Source organism: Sinohyriopsis cumingii, chromosome 1, assembly GCF_028554795.1.
Source record: "Sinohyriopsis cumingii isolate HCF-2022 chromosome 1, ASM2855479v2, whole genome shotgun sequence".
In the NCBI taxonomy this organism is placed as follows: Eukaryota; Metazoa; Mollusca; class Bivalvia; order Unionida; family Unionidae; genus Sinohyriopsis; species Sinohyriopsis cumingii.
In genome coordinates, this window is record NC_142961.1 from 158203451 (window position 1) to 158224071 (window position 20621).

The 20621-nt window shown below is 41.8% G+C and overlaps 1 protein-coding gene across 1 annotated transcript in view; it reads right to left on the reverse strand.

Annotated features, from left to right (window-relative positions):
* Positions 1-20621, reverse strand: part of LOC149808220 (uncharacterized) — a 64641-nt gene that overhangs the window by 33999 nt on the left and 10021 nt on the right. The window contains exons 2-4 of the mRNA XM_089975072.1: positions 19925-20066; positions 19092-19298; positions 15674-15804 (exon numbers count right to left, since the gene is read on the reverse strand). Coding sequence (XP_089831198.1) covers positions 15674-15804; positions 19092-19298; positions 19925-20066 — 480 coding nt within the window. The remainder of the gene's footprint in view (positions 1-15673; positions 15805-19091; positions 19299-19924; positions 20067-20621) is intronic.

Genomic DNA, 20621 nt, shown 5'->3' on the forward strand with positions numbered 1-20621 from the left:
ATCGGAACGTATTCGGTCGATGGCTGGGACTTAGAAAACCCCAAGATCGTGTACGAGTTTAACGGTTGCTTATTTCACGGATGTCCCGTCTGCTACCCTGACCGTAGCACTAAAAATCTGTTTTTACAACGAACCATGGAAGACTTGTACCAGGACACTTGTCAGCGACGCCTAAAGTTAGAACAGCAAGAATATAAAGTGGTGGAAATGTGGGAACACGAGTACGATCACCGTATGAAAACCGATCCCGAGTTTAAACGCCTCGTGGAAAGTTACCAGTTCATGGACCCGCTGAACCCTAGGGATAGTTTGTACGGAGGAAGGACCAATGCCACCTGTTTGCTGTACGAAGCCGACGAAGAGAAAGGAGAAGAAATCAAATACTTGGACGTGTGTTCGCTGTATCCCTACGTGTGCAAATATTGTCGCTTTCCTGTAGGGCACCCTCAATTGCTGACGGAACACATCGACCTGAAAAACATTTGACAATACGAAGGCTTGACCAAGTGTAAAGTTTTGTCTCCCACGAACCTATAACATCCCGTCTTACCTCACCATTGTCAAGGCAAACTGATGTTTCCCTTGTGCCGTACTTGTGCCGAAACGTGCAACCAAGACCAGCCTTGCCATCACACCCAGGAAGAACGTGCCTTGACGGGAACCTGGGTCAGCGTAGAATTGTTCAAAGCTCTGGACATGGGATACCAACTGTTAGAAGTGTACGAAATTTGCCACTTTCCCAAGACACAACAATACCACAAGGCTGACCCCACTCAGAAAGGCATGTTCGCTGACTACGTGGATGCCTTTTTGAAACTGAAGCAAGAAGCCAGCGGCTATCCGTCCTGGTGTCACACTCCCGAAGACCAAATACAATTCAAAGAGAAATACTATGAACAAGAAGGCATCTCTTTAGACCACATCGAGAAAAACGAAGGCAGGCGATCGTTTGCCAAAGTGATGTTAAATTGCTTGTGGGGTAAAATGGCACAACGACCGTGTTTACCCAAGACGGAATATTTGACAGAACCTTCCCGCTACTTCCAGATGATTCACGACAAAACCAAATACATGAAACACGTGGACGTCGTTCGAGAGGATTTGATCTTGGTCAATTACGAAGAAGATCTGGACTTTGTACAAGACGACCCTTTTGGAAATGTCATCATTGCGGCTTACGTGACAGCTCATGCTCGCTTAAAATTGTACGAAGCTTTAGAACTTTTAGGAGAATGCGTCCTGTACTTTGACACGGACAGTTGCATTTACATCCATCACCCGAGTCAACAGCACCCTAACATCGAAGGAGACCGTTTAGGAGCCTGGACAGACGAGCATCCCGACGACAAGATTCTAAGTTTCGTCAGTGGCGGTCCCAAAAATTACGGCTACGAATACCGGGACAAACAAGGAGAAGTGCACACAACGTGCAAAGTGAAATGACTGACTCTGAATCATCGTACCAGTCGTGTGGTCAATTTTAGGGTATTGAAAGAAGCCTTGCAATCGGGAGAGGATGGAAACTTTAAAGTGACCACCTACCAACCGAACAAGATTGTACGTTTACCCACTAACCACATCGTCAGTCGGCCCTTGGAAAAAGTCTATCAAATCGTGTACCAGAAGCGAGTGCGACTTCCCAATCATTTCACCTTACCGTATGGACACGTCGGTATTGGTCTCTATATAAAAAAGGAACCCTAGGCAAGATCGATAGTTCAATGGGACTACCAAGACCGAGCGAACAAGATGAATACTTTCAGAGAAACACAAAACAAGTTGTTTAGAAAGGCACAATTCAAATGTGAGGCTTTGGAAGTGGAATGCGATTGTGAGCCTTGCGATGGGTACGATGCTGTACGTTGTGACCTGAGCGATGCCGTAAAGCATCATGGGAACTTTAGTGTCACTACCCCTATCATGGAAAGGGATGCTGTGCGTGTCAAACCTGAGGGATGCGAAAGTGATGCCGCTCGTCCTCTTGGACATTTTACTGGGTTTCGTTTTAAAGGGGAATGTTCACCTTCACGTCTACCCCCCTATGGATGTCATCCAGCCCTGAGCAAACTCCTGTTCATGTCACCCAACCCTCATCGAAATGAACCTGTGAAAGACGAATATTCGTTTCCTATGCGTTTGTCGGAATACTGCGACTTTGAAAATCGTCTTCAATCGTTCAAAGGAAAATGGCCTAAGTATTTGGGAGGACCGATCCCCGAAGAATTAGCCAGAGCCGGATTTTTCTACTTGGGCGAAGGAGATAAAGTCAAGTGCTTCAGTTGCGGTGTGTCACTTCATTACTGGGAAGCGCAAGATTCGGCCTACGTAGAACATGCTCGATGGTCACCGAATTGTCATTACTTACCCTTAGTGGGACCGAGACATTGAAGTAACTTACCATAATCTGTTCATGGATACTTTACAAGAGAACATTCGTGCTTTGCCTGTGGAGTTGAGAGAACGCATTTACCGAGAGCTGGTCAAAATACAAGTCAAACGTAAAGAACAATTGCATCCGTTACGTCACCGGTGTTTGAACCACTGGCACCCGAATGCTATACAAGGGCTGATTGAGTTGAAAGTGTTCCATTGGACAGACATTGATCAACGACCCCCTAGTTTTAAAAAGGAATGGTTTGGTATTGACAATTCTATCTACTACATTGTAAACGTACTGCATCGATTTCCAGAGGAAGAGTTAACGAATTACCAACATCTTGAACACAATGTCAACTTGGTGAAAGAGGAAACTTCTGAACGAGTTGTAACGTGTAAATTAGTAACTAAACGATTTAGATTCGACAATGAATTAAAACCATGTCTGTGCAAAGAGTACATGTCTTGTGTCAGACCAAAGAGGATTTAGTATGACCTATTCATGGATACTTTGCTAGAGAACATTCGTGTTTTGCCTGTGGAGTTGAGAGAACGCATTTACCGAGAACTGATCAAAATACAAGTGAAACGCAAGCTCAAAGTGATTGAACCGTTTTTAAATTATGCTCTGTTCCAAAGTATAAGAAGACTGATTATGAGTGGATATTACATCAGGCACAAAGGTAAACGAGGCATTTGGCCAACACCCAAGGATTCCAAAAACAGTGTATATACTTATGGATACTTTACAAGAGAACATTTTGGGCTTGCCTGAGGAGTTGAGAGAAAGGATTTACCGAGAACTGGTGAAAATACAAGTGAAACGTAAAGAACAATTGCATCCGTTACGTCACGAGATCTTTAACCACTGGTACCTGAATGGTATAAGAAAACTGATTCGTCAGAAATTGTTTCAATGGTCAGACATTGTTCAAAACTTTGAGGTCGCCAATGATCGACATGTTCTTAATTTTGGTTACTTCGACATTCACTTACTGCAACGCATTGAGGAAGACGTGTTAAAGGATTACCAACATTTGTTACGTGGAATCTGCTTAGCGGAAGAGGAAACTTCTAAACGAACTCTGACGTTTCGGTTACAGTATGTAAGATTTAAATTCCCTACTGGAGAACGAAGATGTCTGGCTAGAAAGTACGTGTATTGCATCCGAAAAAAAAGAGAATATAAAAACAGGCTGCCATGCCACGACTTATGTCACATGTCATTGAACAGATTCCGTGGAAGGAACTCAATGACCATATTCAAACCGTAGATCATTACCATCAATTATTACAAGAACTGTATCCATTCAATTTGGGTCGACAAGTGGTGTGTGTCTTAGTGACTTGTTTTCTGGGATTTCGTTTACCAGCCGATTCTTTGTGGACTCTTTACGATCAGTACTTACCACCTCAATGGCCTTAAATGGTCACGAAAACCTCCTTTTGCTCAAAGCCTTGCGTTTTCATCTGGATACTTCTCGACCTCTACGGGAAAACAAGATTCGTCAACTTTTAGCTACCCAAGACGTGTATGACGATGTGTGTGTAGCTTGTGACTTACATCCCCAATGGACAGATGTCCGTGCCTGGAAAGAATGGGATTTTGAGGCTTGGACCCAAGAAGTGGCCCAGTATGCACGAGAGTTGTTCAAGGAAAAAAGTTACTTTTCAACCCGTGTTAGTGACGGTGCCAGAAGAACCCGTCACCCAGGACGGGACTGTCGTGGACAGGCCTGAAAGACCCTTTCGGGAGGACACTTGTGTGACCTTACCCCTACTATAGAACTGGTTAGAACATTACCCAAAACATGTTGTTGTACAGACACTTGTTTTTATTCCACGTTAATGGTTATCATATGCCTTTTATTCTTGTACTTAAGCCTTTAGCTTTTATGTATTTTTGTCTTTCGTATTCATGTCTGAAAAAAATCATTCAATAAACGTGTTCTGAAAAAAGTATATAAACTCTCGTCTTGTTTGTTTTCGTGTCACAAGTGACATTTCTGACACTATGGCTACCTCTGCTGTCTCTGCTCCCTCTTCCTCTACTGTCAAAGTCATCGACGAACACTTAGATCGTGCTAGTTGGGAGGCTTTGTATCTTCGTCATCCCTTTAACATGCTCATTGCTGGACCTAGCGGTTCAGGCAAAACCGAATTCGTCAAACGTTTGATCGAAAATAAACATCATTTGATCGATCGGCCACCTCAGCCGATCGTGTGGTGTTACAAAGAGTGGCAATCGGCGTACAACCACCTCTTGCGAGAAAGTCAAGGCGATTCCATCGTGTTTGTGGAAGGCATTCCTAAAGAAGACGACGGCATCGTCTCTGACTCCCGTCAAACCCATTTGGTCATTTTCGACGACATGTTAGGAGAAGACGAAGAAGAAATTAAACTGTGGTTCACGCGTAAAGGGCATCACCTTAATGCCAAGTGTCGTTTACATCACCCAAAATTCGTTTCAACAAAGTAAAGCCCATCGCACCATTAGTCTCAATGCGCATTATGTGGTCTTGTTTAAAAGCCCTCGAGATAAATCGCAAGTGCAAGTCTTAGCCAAACAGTTAGGAACGCCTTGGCTGACTCAGGCGTACGACGATGCCACTCAAACGCCACACGCCTATTTACTCGTCGATTTGAAACCTACCACCCCCGATGATTTGCGATTTCGCACCCACTTGTTTCACCACTGGTGCCAAGACGGAGGGCCTGTCCTGTACACGTCTCCGTCCTCGACTTTATTTCACTCCACATCAAAAAATCTATAAAAACCTCAGACCCTTTTTCGTCTGTCTCACACACAGTGTGAACATGACGTCCCTTCAGTCGCATCTTCCCGTCAAATTGATTCGTGCCTTGTATGGCATCAGTCGAGAAAAAAATCCACAAATACGAGCTCGTGTCTTAGAAGCTAGTCTCAAAGAAGTCTTACGATGGTTCACGGTGACGGCACGTCAAATACTCCAAGGAATCATTCAGATTCCTCATCAAACGAAACGCTTTTTCGATCGAAACAAAGTCACTTTGGTCCAACTGGCCGATCCCCGCATCGACACCCAAACCAAAAAACAAATCATTTTGAAACCTGGAGGCAGCGGTACTCTAGGAGAGGTCATCATTCGCTCTCTCTTAAGATGGGATCCTAATGCCCCCAAAGTTATCCCCAAGAAAAGAGTCCAACGAAGCCCCAAGAAGAAAAAGAAAAAGGCCAGGTCCCCAAGGAGAAGAACTTCTCCCGTGGAGGGACCCTCCTCTGACCAGACACCACCCCGGAAAAAGAAAAGAAGCCCCCAGAAAAAGAAAAGTCCACAGAAGAAAACTAGTCGCAAGAGAGGCACTTCGGCCAGGACGCAACCTTACACTCGCAAACCACGTTCTGCCACGACGGTGACACGGTCACCGGCAGCCTCACGTTTATCCACTTCTCCATTAATGACACCAAGAACTGAAGAGTACTTGGAGACGTTGATCACACCAAGAACTTCTCCGTTGATGACCCCAAATAGAACTTCCCCAGTGGCAGGACCCTCCAATTTAGTGGCAGTGGCTGCTGCTCACAAAGTACCTTCTCCCAAAATCAAAGTCCATGAAAGATCGGGCATGTTACAAAGTTTACTGGATTTGTCCAAGCAAGAACTGGCTCGATTTAGTCCGTTACGTACCCCTGCACGACGTGTCATGCCTGTCCTGAAACTGATACGACGTAAAGACAATCAGTGGCGACGCGTTCCAGTATAAAAAAGACCTGTGACCAAGTCGGGGGTATCAGTGTTTTTTGGTGCTCCTGAAGACTCAAAGATGTCACCCTCCAGAAAACCCCAAGGAAAGAAAAGGAAAGGACTACCACCACGTTTAGTCAAACATGGGGACATGTTATCTGTCCTGTCCAAAGCTTCTTCACCTCTACGAAAAAAACTCATTCAATCAGCCTCCAAAGAGGTCATCGATACCGTGTGCGAATGCTGTTTGAACGTCTTGAAAGGCACGATCCCTTTGTCCAAACACCAGAAACAATGCTTAAGCAAACATCGTCACGTTCTTCGCCAAATGGTTCGTAAGAAAATTCCCATTCGTCAAAAGAAGAAGATGTTAGTGCAACGTGGAGGCATTTTACCCCTCTTGTTAGGCCGCATACTGAAAGAAGTCTTGGGAACCATGTTGGGAGGACTGGTGGGAGCCAGATAAAAAGGCCCTCGGAAGTCCCAAGATCTCAGAATCGACCCCTGACAACCCAATGGAAGGACGAAAACTAGCTTTAGTACCTTACAAACGATGGATGGAATACCATCGGTGGCAAGAACAACGCACCCCACATTTACCTCCCAATCCCAATTTGAGCGAGATGTCCCAGTTACAACACGAATTGCAGTCCTTGATGGATCGCCAAGATTTGTCCGAAACAGAAAAATCGCAAAAGAACGGTCAACTTTTGAAACGACTGCAACTCTTTCACCAGAAAGCTTTAGACGAAACAGCTCTACCCACTCTGAAAGATTTTAAGACCTTGATGAAAAGTCCAGCACCATCACCAGTACCAGTACCAGTACCACCAGTACCAGTGACCAAGACAGAAAAAGGAAAAGAAGAAGAAGAAGAGTTTCAAACTCCACCAGAAAAAGTACCCAAGTTAACAACACCACCTACCTCCAGAATTGGATGGATTAAAAAGATGATGGCCATCCCTTCTTCATCACAAGAGAAAAAGAAAGTGAATACAGAAGTGAAACAAGAACCGATATCCCCCGCTCAGACATCCTCCTCCTCTTCAACACCTATTGCCGGTCGCACACGCAAAGCATTGCAATCCCTGAAAGTACCCCAAGAGAAAAAGAGTAGCCTCTTCCAAGAGTGGGTACCTTATTAACACACCAACCAACCAACACAAAAAATCAAAAAATGGAAAAAGTCTTAGCCAGCATTTACTACGATCCTTCGCATCCTGCAGGTTACGCAGGAGTTCAAAAATTGTATCGTGCTGCCAAAACTCGACTGAAAAGTCTCCGTTTACCTCAAGTGCAACGATGGTTACAAGAACAAGCTACCTACACTTTACACAAACCCATTCGACGCAAGTTTTCCAGAAGTCGCACCCGAGTGGAAGGCATCGATCATCAATGGCAAGCCGATTTAGCCGATGTCTCTCATTTGGCCAGCTATAATCGTGGCTACAAATATTTGTTTTGTGTCATCGACGTCTTTTCCAAATTTGCCTGGGTCGTGCCCTTCACTTCCAAATCGAGCAGCGAGTTAGTGCGAGCCCTGCAACGAGTGTTGAAACAAAGCGGTCGTCACCCTCTTCGATGGCAAACGGACAAAGGCACCGAATTTCTGAACCAAGCTTTCCAAAAAGAATTAAAGAAACGTGACATTCATTTTTTTACCACCGAGAATCCCGAAACCAAAGCCAGCATCGTGGAACGTTTTCAACGCACTTTGAAAGAATGCATGTGGAAATATTTTACGCATCACCACACTCTGAAGTACATCGACATCTTACCGCACCTGGTGCAAGCGTACAACCAATCTTACCATCGAAGCATCGGACGTGCCCCGCAAGACGTGACTCCCGACAACGAAGTGTTGGTGTTTGAGCGCCTGTTCGGTACGTCCCCGACGAGGGCTGTCCCCAAGAAAAGTGAAGAGTTGGCCGTAGGAGATTGGGTGCGCATTGGCAAAACCAAACGCACTTTCGACAAAGGTTACTTACCTAACTGGACGACCGAATTGTTTCGCGTCACTGGACGAGTGCATGGCCGTCATCCTGCCGTCTATAAATTGGAAGACATGAACGGAGAAGTGCTCAAAGGAATGTTTTATTTGCCCGAGTTACAACGTGTCACCAAAAAAGAAGACGACGTGTACGACATCGAAAGCATTCTCGAACGCAGAACCCGTAAAGTGGGCAAACGACGTGTCAAAGAAGTCAAAGTACGTTGGAAAGGATATCCACCCAGTTTTGATTCTTGGATCGACGCTTCGCAAGTCATCGACTATAAAAAGAAGTGACCATCATGCCCTTTCACACAGACGCAGCTACGTCGACCACTCCTCCTTCACCTAGTTCTTCTGTGCAAGATTTACAAAAACAACCCTTGTGGGTGTGGTGTGGAGAACGTGTGCCTAAAACGCAAATCGTCTTTTTCTGCCAAATCTTCGTGGTGTATTGTGTCATCGGGGCAGCCATTGCCAATCTGAGTTTGCAACAAGGAGACAAACAATTGTGGACCATTTTATTGAGCAGTTGCATCGGTTACCTGCTTCCCAATCCCTCCCTGAAATTCACCTCGAACGGGAACCACGGAAACCTTGTGCCCAGTGCCAGTGCCAGTGTCAGTCACCACTCCAATAACCACAACAACAACCCCATTTTGGGTGGAGACACGCCTCTGACGTCCAGTAACCCCTCGGACAGCCACAGAACTCTGGAATTATGAGTCACCAAAACCAATTTTACTTAACCTTACCCAGTGACAGTTCCATGGAAGTGTTTACCCACAACACGTTGTGCTGTTACACAGCCAAATTACCTCAGGCCATCCCCTTAGATCACGAAGCCCATTGGGAAGTGGCTTTAGTGGAAATCATTCACCCGACCCAAGTCCTCAGTGTCCTTCCCAATCAAAATGTTTTTGATGTGGAAGTTCATGACAAGCAAGTGCAAAAGTACTTGGATAAGAATGTCAAATATGACAAGAAAACCTATAATGACAAAACTCAAACGTGGACCTACCACTTGTTTATTCCCCCAGGCTATTATTTTAGTGGTCAACATTTGGTCAGCACCATTACCTCCAGGTTTAATGTCGTGTTTCTGAAAGCTTTGGAAAGTGCCCAAAAAAGTTTCACCATGGGATACCACAAAGCAGGTCGTCGCTTCTTGATGAAATTTGACCGGGGTAAAATCGTGTCCATTTTATTATGTCCTGAATTGTTTGACATGTTGGGCGGAGACATGGACATGAGAATGGCCATGCTCAAGAAAAATGAATTACCAGTCATTTACGACAACGAGTCTTTTAGCAAGTTATTTCGTGCCCCGGTAGAACTGAACCAAGGACTGAATTTGATGTTTGTGTACTCCGATGTGGTGGAGTACAACGTGGTGGGACACACCTCCGTACCGTTACTGCGTGTCATTCCTTTCAAAGTGGATTCTGCCACAAATGCTGACGAGGAAGGTGGAAACACTTATCACGTCCACCGCGAATTTGTCCATCCTCACTATTCAGCAAGTCTTATTTGGACACGGTCAACGTTGCTATAAAAGGAGATCTGGGACAAAATATTCCATTCACCAAAGGAAAAGTCACGGTGAAACTCCATTTTCGAAAACGGTTCTCTCACAATTCGTAAGTCATGTATCCAGTGTACCGAGGGGTTGCTCGACAGCGAGGACACGGTTTAGGAGATATGTTAAAATCGGCTCTTCGTTCGGTGGCTCCGGTGTTGAAACCGATGGTGACACGGGGATTGCACGCCTTGAAAGATGCGGCACTGACGCAAGGCAAAGAATTTCTCCAAAATGTCATCATCGACAAACAAAATCCTAAAGAAGCCTTCATGATGGCAGGCAAAAATGTCTTGCTGCAAACGGGCAAAGACCTTTTGGGCCGACGAGAAACACCTATAAATTCCCTGCACGCTACCGAGTCAGGCATTCAGCAAGGACAAGGCAGAAAGAGACGACGAAGAAAACACCCTTTCACCAGACTTCACACTTCTAAAGCTAGAAAGGCCAAGAAAAGAAGAACCGTTCGAGACTTAGACGTTTTCGATTATTGAGAAAGAGAAAAAAAATGATGCACCGAGAGTCTTGTGCTTGTTCCAAGTCGGAACTGGATCTGTTTGCCATGCACCCCACCATGATGACGATGCAAGAATCTCAGTGGGTCGAATTTCATCCCGTCTCCTCTTTGACGGAATAAGCTCCCATCGAGTTTGAAATCAAAGGACAGCCCGAAGATTACATCGATCTAAATAGCAGTTACCTGTATTTGAAGGTCAAAGTGAGCAAAACGGACAACAGCAATCCTGGAGCCAATGATAGGGTAGCTCCTGTTAACAATTTCATGCATTCCTTGTTCAGCGAAGTGGACTTGTACTTGAATAACAAACTGGTCAGCAGCAGCATGGATACTTACCCATATCGTGCCTACCTGGAAAATCTCTTGACGTACGGAAAAGAAGCCAATAATACTCATCTGGATGCTTGCGTGGTATGGAAACCTGACACGGCAGGTGTAGGCACGTTTAACGACACAGCCCTGACAGAAGATGACAATCCTCACAATGTGGGGTTTAACACACGTAGAAATAAAATTCTGCAAGGGCGAAGTTTAGAACTGATGGATCGTTTGCATTTGGACATGTGGTTACAAGAAAAGTATTTGCTGAACGGGGTGGATATCCGCCTGAGACTGAATCGTAGCACTGCTGCTTTCCATTTGATCGCCCATAACAACGAATACAAAACTGTTATCCAAGAAGCCAGGCTCTACATACGACGTGTGGAAGTGTTACCCAAAGTGGGAAACGACATCAGTCAGACGTTGAGCAGAACCACCGCCAAGTATCCGATCCGACGCGTGGAAGTGAAAACGTTCACCATTCCTGTTGGACAACGATCCATGATCGAAGATCATCTGTTCCAAGGACATTCACCCAAACGTTTGATTGTTGGTATCGTCAGAAATTCAGCTTTTAATGGACTTCACAACGAAAATCCTTTTGAGTTTCGACACTTTGGTGTGTTCAAGATCGAAGTCAGTCGCGACGGCAAGACCTTGTGTACCCGACCCTTTGAGCCTAACTTTACCCAGAACAATTACTTGAGATCGTACTTGTCCCTGTACGAAGCCACGGGACAGTTAGGAACCAACACCAGTCACGGTATTTCGTACGACGATTATGCAGGAGGCTATGTTTTGTGGGGTTTTGATTTCACTCCAGACCAAGGCAGCGACGAGGGACATTTCCACCCAATAAAATCCGGCCAGATTCGTGTGGAAATTCAGTTTGCAAACCGAGACCCTGCTGATCCAACGTTGAACGTCATCCTGTATGCAGAATTCGACAACACGATAGAAATCAACAGTTTGAGAGAAGTCATTCTAGACTATTAGAAGCTATGGAAGACTGTTATCCCTCTTTACCTAGTGGAGAAACTTTGGAGATGGAATGTGAGGAGACCGTGGAAAAAGAAGAAGTGATCATGATGAAGTCAAGATGGCCAGAACAAGAAGCCCATTTAGTCTCCTGTTTTGCCAAACACTTGGCTGAAAAAATAACGGAATTGATCAAGAAAAATTGCTATGGATGTCAAAACGATCATCCCAGTCAAATTCAACACGATAAATGCCTGATGTTGAGTCAAGAAGAAAAATTGGACGAGTATCTGGACGAAGCTTGGAGTCTCATCTCGGACGAAGTCGTGTTGCATCAGTGGTATAAAGACTTGCGTGAACATTCTTGTCCACCATTAACCATTCAAGAGATCCATCGTATCGAAGCTTTCCTGAATCAGAGTGAGGAGACGAAACGAAGAAACGGTTACTTGTCAGACATTTTCAAGCAAAAAGTCAGGATCGAATTGACAACGTATTATTACCTGTGAAGAAGAAAAAAAAAACAACACACAAAACATGGATACCTGGGAACTTTATTACCTTTTGAACCACAGTTCGTACACGGCTTCTTGGAATCCTGTCGTCTGTGCTAAAGATGAACTCCCTCATCGCAAACCTAAAGACCATCAAGTTTACGTGATCAACACGGACGACAGTCATCTCCCAGGAACCCACTGGGTAGCCGTCTACTTTCCTCAAGAAGGATGTGTGGAATATTTCGATTCGTACGGATTGCCCCCTTTGGAAGACGATATCATCGACTTTATGAGAAGAAATGCTCAGACCACCCGATTCAATAATGTGAAATTACAAGGCACAGATTCCTTGGTGTGTGGACAGTACTGTGTGTATTTTCTGCATCATCGCAGCCTGGGCTATTCCCTAGAACATTTAGTGACTCATTTTGATCCTCGTTCTTCTTCAAGAAACGATGTGAAAGTAGATCGATGGTTCTGTGACCATTATGCTTATCTTTTGTCTCAAGCTAGGAAACGTAGTGTCCATCAATGGCCTAATGATGTCCAACAGTGGAAATCACAATTTCATTCACAACGTTGTCAGCCCTGTTTAAAGTACAGTGTGAATTGAAGAAAAAATGTTTGCCATTTTTTTAAGAAAAAATGTTTGATGTTATAATGTTGGATTATTGTTTAAAATATGTTAGAGTTGTTGTTGGTTAGTGTTAAGTGATTTTTGAATAAAAAATGTTGTGTGTTGAAAAAAATGCCTTTGTCTTTTGTTTATCTATAAGAATGTTGGATTGATGCTCTTTCATTTCTTACTATCCCTCTCATGACACTCATTGAACGTTGCGGCTCGAAATCCGTGTGGGGGATGTTTTCCTTCACGTCCGCGCTTTGACTTTAAGAACCGGGTTGTTTACAGTCTAACCATCCATTGTCGACTCATCCTCCTGCGAAGATGTGCTCCAAACTAGCTAAGCTCAACGAAGCCTACGTGAATTTGCATAGGGTCAGACACAGTCTGATACCGAAGCCAGAAGAGATAGAGAATGTGAGAATGCTAAAAGTCACTGAAGACCTGATAGAAGAGCTCTTCAGAGAAGAAGTGAACAGGGAAAAAGAAGAATGGACAGAGAAGTACAGACTTCAGAGACAGCAGCAACAACAACAGCAACAACAACAGCAGCAGCAGCAGCAGCAGCAGCAATCTGAACCTGACAGAGGCTTTGTCGATTGTCGTATCGACACCAAAGAGTTCTTCTTCTCTTTCCGAAGAAGCAGACCTATTGCCAGAAAGTCTATCCTCAGAGGACATCGCATTCTTAGAAACTAAAAAAGATTGCCATAGCAAACAAAAAACAAAAAACAGCCCTTTTCAGGGCTACCCAATACTCTAGAAGAGAAATAACGATCCATTTGCCAATGTGTGTAAGTAGAGTAGTGTGAATATAAACACTAACTCTTTTTCAAAAAATGTGAGGGTATGTGTTTGTGTGTTTGTGTGTTTGTGTTTGTAAGTGCTCACGTACGTTGGTATGGATAGTAGATTAAGATGATGTCTTTTTTTGGTGTTTGAGGTGTAGATTTGGGGTTAGATTGGATTGCTTTGCGTATGTGGTTAGTCTATTGAAGTGATTCATGAAAACATTTTACGATAGGAATGGGTAGCATAAAAAGTGCGTGAGTGTTTCTTTTAGGTCCGCGCGTTGTTTTTTGGTCATGATCTAGGTAAGATCAATTTTATGTTTTTAGGGGATGTTTTCCATCACGTCCGAGCTTTCACTATAAATTGAAACTCGTTCGGCAGTCCAGCTACCCTTGTTGATTGATCAACACCAAAAATGAACACGAGACTGGCGAAACTGTTGGAACTTCATGTGCATCTGGAATATGCCAGGCGCCTGTTGAAAGAACTGGCCGCGGAAGCCATTGTGGAAGACGGAAGGATGAGAGAGCAGGAGGAAAGAAGAAACAAAGAAGAGGAGGAGAGAAAGTACAAAGAAGAGGAGGAGGAGAGAAGAAACAAAGAAGAGGAGGAGGAAAAGGAGAGAAGAAGAAGAAGAAATTTCAGAATCCCAGAGAGCGAAAATTGGGATTCTGAAGCCACATATCCTGCCTCTGCTCTCTCCCCCCAAAAGGTAAAAAGTAACTGGGGGACAAGATGTGTATGTGGCGCCAGGCCTGGAAGGTGCCACCATTAACCAGATGTCCATGAAGTTCAAAACAAAAACAGCCCTTTTCAGGGCTACCCAATACTCTAGAAAAGAAATAACCATCCATTTGCCAATGTGTGTAGGTAGAGTAGTGTGAATATAAACACTAACTCTTTATTGATAGTGCGAGTGTATGTGTTTGTGTGTTTGTGTTTGTGTTTGTAACTGATCACGTAAGTTTGTGTGAATAGTAGATTATGGGTTTCTTTATTGTTTCTTAGCGTATGTGGAGAGTATAGTTAGGGTTTTGTAACGGTTCACGTACGATTGTGTGGATAGTAGATTATGGATTTAGTTTTAATGATTTGCGTGTGTAAATAGTAGATTTGGGGTTTGTTAAATGTTGCTTCACTTATGTGGATAGTATATTACATGAAATGAGAAAAGTAGGGGATGTTTTCCTTCACGTCCGCGTGTTGTTTGGTCATGATCTAGGTAAGATCAATTTTATGTTTTAGGGGGATGTTTTCCTTCACGTACGCGCTTTTCGTATAAGAACCCACAGTATTCGTCGTTCAAGCCATTCTACAGAGAAGATGGCTTCGAACCACCTCGATAAATTTCAAACATTGCAAGACGTCCTTGACAATTTGGGCATGATAGAACAAATGCTAGTACGACTCAATGAAGACCACTATTCTTATAGTCCGCACAGAGTAAAAATGGAGATTAACAACTTAAGAAAAGCAAAGGACATGATAAGTGGTGTGATGAAGGAAATAAAGGAGGAGAAGGAGGATGAAGAGGAAAGGATAAGAATACGAAAATGGAATGAAAAAATTGAAAAAGAAGAAGAAAATGAGAAGAGGAAGAAAGAAGAGGAGGAAGAGAAGAAAGAAGAGGAGGAGAAAAAAAAGAAAGAAAAGAAGAGAAAGAGTGTAGGAGAGAAAATAAGAAGTTGGTTGAGAAAAAGAAGAAATTAGAAGCAGAAGAAGAAGAAAACCAAAGGCCCTTTTCAGGGCCACCCATATTTCTCGAAAAGAGAATGACTTTTCAATTGCCTACCCCTTTTTTTAAATTTTTTTTTTTAAAAAAAAAAAAATCCCATGTTCAATTCCCCTTGTCCCTAGACAAACCCAACTCTATTCCCCCATGTTAAATTCCCCTTGTACGTAAAGTGACCCACGATTTATTCCCATGTTAAATTCCCCTTGTACGTAAAGTGACCCACGATTTATCGCCATGTTAATTCCCATTGTACGTAATCTGACCCACGATTTTTCGCCATGTTAAATTTCCATTGTACGTAATCTGACCGGGGGGGGGGGGGGTCTGTAATGCTAATTCCCATTGTACGTAAAGTGCCCCACTTAACTACTGCCGCAATTCAGCAAACAAAATATCTTCAATAAGCTTTCCTTATTTGGAAAATCAAACTATGAAAATCTTCATTGAACTTTGGGGTTGAATAGAAAACACAAAATGAATTTGCTGTTTGCATGATAAATGTTAATTTAATAAGAATTCATATGTTTTTGTACAATCTTACCAGCCCATTTCGCTTTGCAAACTCCAGAGCTCCGCTTGTGCTGTAAACGTGAGGGACTCCGTTGCCCGATAAACCACCAAACAACAGGCTGTTCGTGTCAAGGGAAAGATTGTTTGCGTTGCAGGCGCCATCTACATAAATGAAAACAACATGGTACATGAAAGAAGCCTCAAAACTTACATCAGTGAGTTTCATATTTTTTCTAGTCTGGTGAATGTTTGAATTTATAAAATGTTGTTCAGAACATACGGTGATGCGGAAGACACCATAGCAACTGTAGCAGTGTCAATCATGGCATCTTCGCTTTTTCCACATAATAACACCGGATGTGTCAAGAGAGATCCATAATGAATTTCATTTACCAGCACAAACATTTAACCTTCTGGGGTCACGTGGACAAGTGAAACGTTACCAAGGAGATGATGACGAAAATACTGTTTAAGTAAGAACAAGGTTCCAAAGCAGCATTCAGATGTGAATCGCTTTCTTCACTCCAAAACGGTTAAGTGATTGACTGCTTTGCCGATATGGAATCACAAAGCACAACGTAGTCAGCGTATTATTTTAATGCACAAGAAATTTGAGCTATGGAGTGTTAAGTTCTTCCCCATCACACACACACACACACACACACACGAAAGACAATCTGTTTTATAAGTTCAAGATTTTATAGGCTACAAAGAAAGCAGTTGTTCTTACTGATGGGGAATAACAAAATAAAATTTGGCTCAGTCAGGTTTCGAACGAAAGTTAATATTAAGGACTACGTCTATGATTATCCATCACGTACTCGTACACGCACATTTCAGCATATAATGTAGACAGACAAGAATTATAGCACACTTTATAATTGGAGAAATTAGTGATAATCCATACCAGAACAACCGTTATCTTTTCATATATCTGCCTGATTCCAAGTAAAACTAACTTTGGTATAACAAACAGATAGTCAATCCACATATTTGCCTACCTAGTAATAGCATACACAACGATGACTGACATGAGTGCAGTTTCGTAGCGATCTCCGAACCTTACTGCCTAGGACGGGACGGGATGTCCCAATGGAGGCACAGAATTCCCATCAAAGTACTTTATTGAGAGGGCAAACTATAATTAAGTTTTGAGGGGAGGGGGCAGAATATCTTGCTATGCTACTGCATTGGTTCCAATAAAGATGCCGAAAGAAATATGGTCTGAATTTTCAAGTAAATTATTACGAAGTTATGTATCTAGCTATTGATATGTACTGCTTATCTCCCTTGCCGAGTTTAATAGTCCAATTAATAATATTCTGTTATGTCATGCATTTTTCTGTGTTTTAATATCTTTGTGACTACGGTAACAACAGAGTCATTCGAAATTTAATTACGACGTCAGATACAACTTTTTATTGCACAGAGAGTTGAATATACACGAGATACTACTATTTAATCTAATAATAGCCAGAGTGAAGACGGAAATCAAATATAAAAACTTATGTTGTGAACAAAGTGTAATGTCTGCCAGTCTAAAGTACAACTCTCATTCAACTCTTCCTTCATGGTGCTTGTATTTCCACTTTCTATAAATTTACTTTTATGTAAAATTGTGGTGGAGGTTTGGGATTCGTTGGTTCTAATCTTTAAGGACAATGACAGACCGACCAACACCACCGATTTCTTATTTTTTTTTTTTTTTGGGGGGGGGGGGATAGATTATCAATGTTTTTGCAAACATTTTCTTTAGCTCAGTCGTCCTGCCTCTCTCTATCTTCATAATGTTTGCAAGTATGCAAAGGGTTTAGAGCAATATGGCAATCATATACATCGTTAAGTTTGTTGATAGATAGATAGATAAATAAATAGATAGATAGATAGATAGATAGATAGATAGATAGATAGATAGATAGATAGATAGATAGATAGATAGATAGATGGATGGATGGATGGATGGATGGATGGACGGACGGACGGACGGATGGATGGATGGATGGATAGACGGAAGGATATATAGAAAGACGGACGGACGGAAGGACAGACTGATAGATAGATAGCTAGACAGAGTGCGAAGCAATAGAGAATTATGATTTTGAGATATTTTGATTTTGGTGTGGTTTAATAAATCCATAGAGTGTGACGCCATGGTGTTATGTATATCTGGTTTTGTCACCATGGTGTTATGTATATCTGGTTTTGTCACCATGGTGTTATGTATATCTGGTTTTGTCACCATGGTGTCATGTATATCTGGTTTTGTCACCATGGTGTCATGTATATTTTGGTTTTGTCACCATGATGCTATGTATATCTGGCTTTGTCACCATGCTGTTAGGTATATCTGGTTTCGCATTTGTTATTTTTTATATCCATGATTAGTCATCGTGTATGATTGTATTCTGGACTTGACCTTGTCCAAAAGCAGGTTCACTGTGTACCTGACCAATAACTTTTATTTTGTAAACAAATAATACATTGTCAATTATTTCTCTATGAGTCTGGATTAATTATTAGGATCATGATCGAGGGAAATTAAACATTTTATCTTAATCTGCGTATATGACATCAGAATTCTCCCATGGTCTACCTGAAGTTTCCCATTTTCTTTATTATAATTTTAGTCATAGACATTTTCTTGATAACGTGGAATATTCTAGAAATCAACTTTTGACTCTCATCCTGGTTCTGCTTTTGTGTCTTAGTTTTTTTTATGTAATGTTGTTCACTTGAGAAATTGCTCATTCTTGCATTTAACATCTGAGGCAGAATCAGTATTATTTTTGTATTCAGTATTTGATTTGGGTGGAAATATTTATCGAAAATATTATTCACTGGAAATAAAAAAGTGTACATCTGTAATATCCTTTGACTGGAACATTAATTTGGAATTATAGTGAATTCAGGTAATGACATATTTGGATTATCATATTGTGATACATCGAGACATTGCCACGCTACAGACCACTGGCACATTAGCATATTCAAGACAGCACGCACATAAACACATTCAAAATTAGAAATTATTTGGAATACGACTTGAATTCAGTTGGAACGTCATACATTTTGATTTGTGATAAGATGTTAGGACAAAATGGGATTTACATCAAAAATAATAAAAATTCTTTTATAAATTTTCGCTTTGTATTCTAGAAAAAAAGTTATTTATTGAATTTTACAAAACTTGTTGGTTTTCGTTCTTTTCTGCTACTCAGCTTAATACCATAGAGTCGTAACACCAGATTTAAAATATGAAAGGAACACAATAGCTGGCCACTTATAACCACTATTTTCACACTATTTCAGACCCTCAGGAATGCAGGTTTTAGCTAAAGATGTTTGTCTCTGTGTATATGTGTGTACCAGAGTGCGTTACAGAATTTACTTAAAATGCAAATTGAATAGTAATAGAGAAACACCTATTGAAGGATTAGAAGTTAACTCACTAACGACATAGAGTATCTGATTGTTGGCGTAGTCATAGATGAGTGCGTTCTGAGAGTTGTTCGACAGCAACCATAACGATGCACGGTTTCCAGGGCCATCAAAATACTCCTCTGCTGTAATGGTGTAATGCTTGTCTCTGATATTGGCTTCCACACGGGTCTGGAATTGTTTTGGCATTTGGGGTAATGGGGGCATGGGCATGTTTGCTACAAAATAAAGACAGTATTTTGATAAACATATACAATTACAGTTGACAATATTTCCAATTAGGATATCACCGTCAAAGATAAATATAATAAATCATATAAACCATGAAACGCATGTACATTGAATATACACATCCAAAATATTATGAAATCATTAAATTTGCGTGAAAATTGTTATTTGATCGGTTTAATTGTGAGGTTAAGCGATGAGGATAGACGGCATTTCATGGAAGCAATGGTACATAGGCAAATAGTATCCTTTGGGATGACATAAAGTTTATCACATATACGAGATGATTTGCCAGGTCAAGAATGCCAGTTCGAGCTTCCATATAACGAAAAAGCTGTAACCAACGAATGATTATAATAATGCAGTGGAAATTAAAAATTCTTATACCGTGAATATTTATGTCGAGACGAAATGGAAGAATGCGAATTAACCGTTGACCCTGAATGGAAGGAAAGAAGGAACTAATGTTTGTTGTGCAAGGCTCTAATCTGGAAAGGAGTTACTTCGCTTTCTTTAGTTATAGGTTAATTGTTTGATGGATGAAGAGTCGAGAACTAAAAGTTAACATATTATAATGTAATAAAACTACAAGCAGAAAATTGGGAGGAAAACTTACAAAAATTTTGCGTTTGATTCGGTTTTAGACAATTCGCCCCTGGGTAGTTCCACCACGGCGTTCTTGGCTGGGCTTGAACCGTCCTCATCGCCATTATAACACAAAGGGAAAGTACAACATATATACACTGGTAGTTTGAACTCTGTAAATAAAGATATTACAGCAAAATATGAGCAGCTAGCTGAAACTATTATAGATTTTATTCATAATAAACATTTCTCAAACGTATAACGTCCAACTTTTGATGATAATTCAACATGACCTTTTCTAATGCAACTGTTGTTGTTACGGGTTTAACGCCATTTTTCAGCACACAATAGGCTATGAATGGCGGCTGTACAACTGGTGGGAGAAGAATCCAGGAAAACGACGCTAAGAACCACCGACCTACGGGAAGTAATTGGCAAGCTTTTTCCCATAACCACAATGGCCGAACCAGAGACTCCACACGGACAGAGGTGAGACGGCAGTGATCGGTAAAGGCGAGCGCTTTAGACTATTCGGCCACCCGGGATCCATGTAATGTAGCACTTCGTTCAATATATAAAGATAAGTAAGCATAACAGGCACAGAACTTAATTTTTGTGAGAAATATACACAAAAATATTTTTCATAACCTTTCATAAATTAAGGCCTAATAATTACTTATCATTATGAGATACACCGACTAGAATAATTTAGTAGGTCATATCAAGGA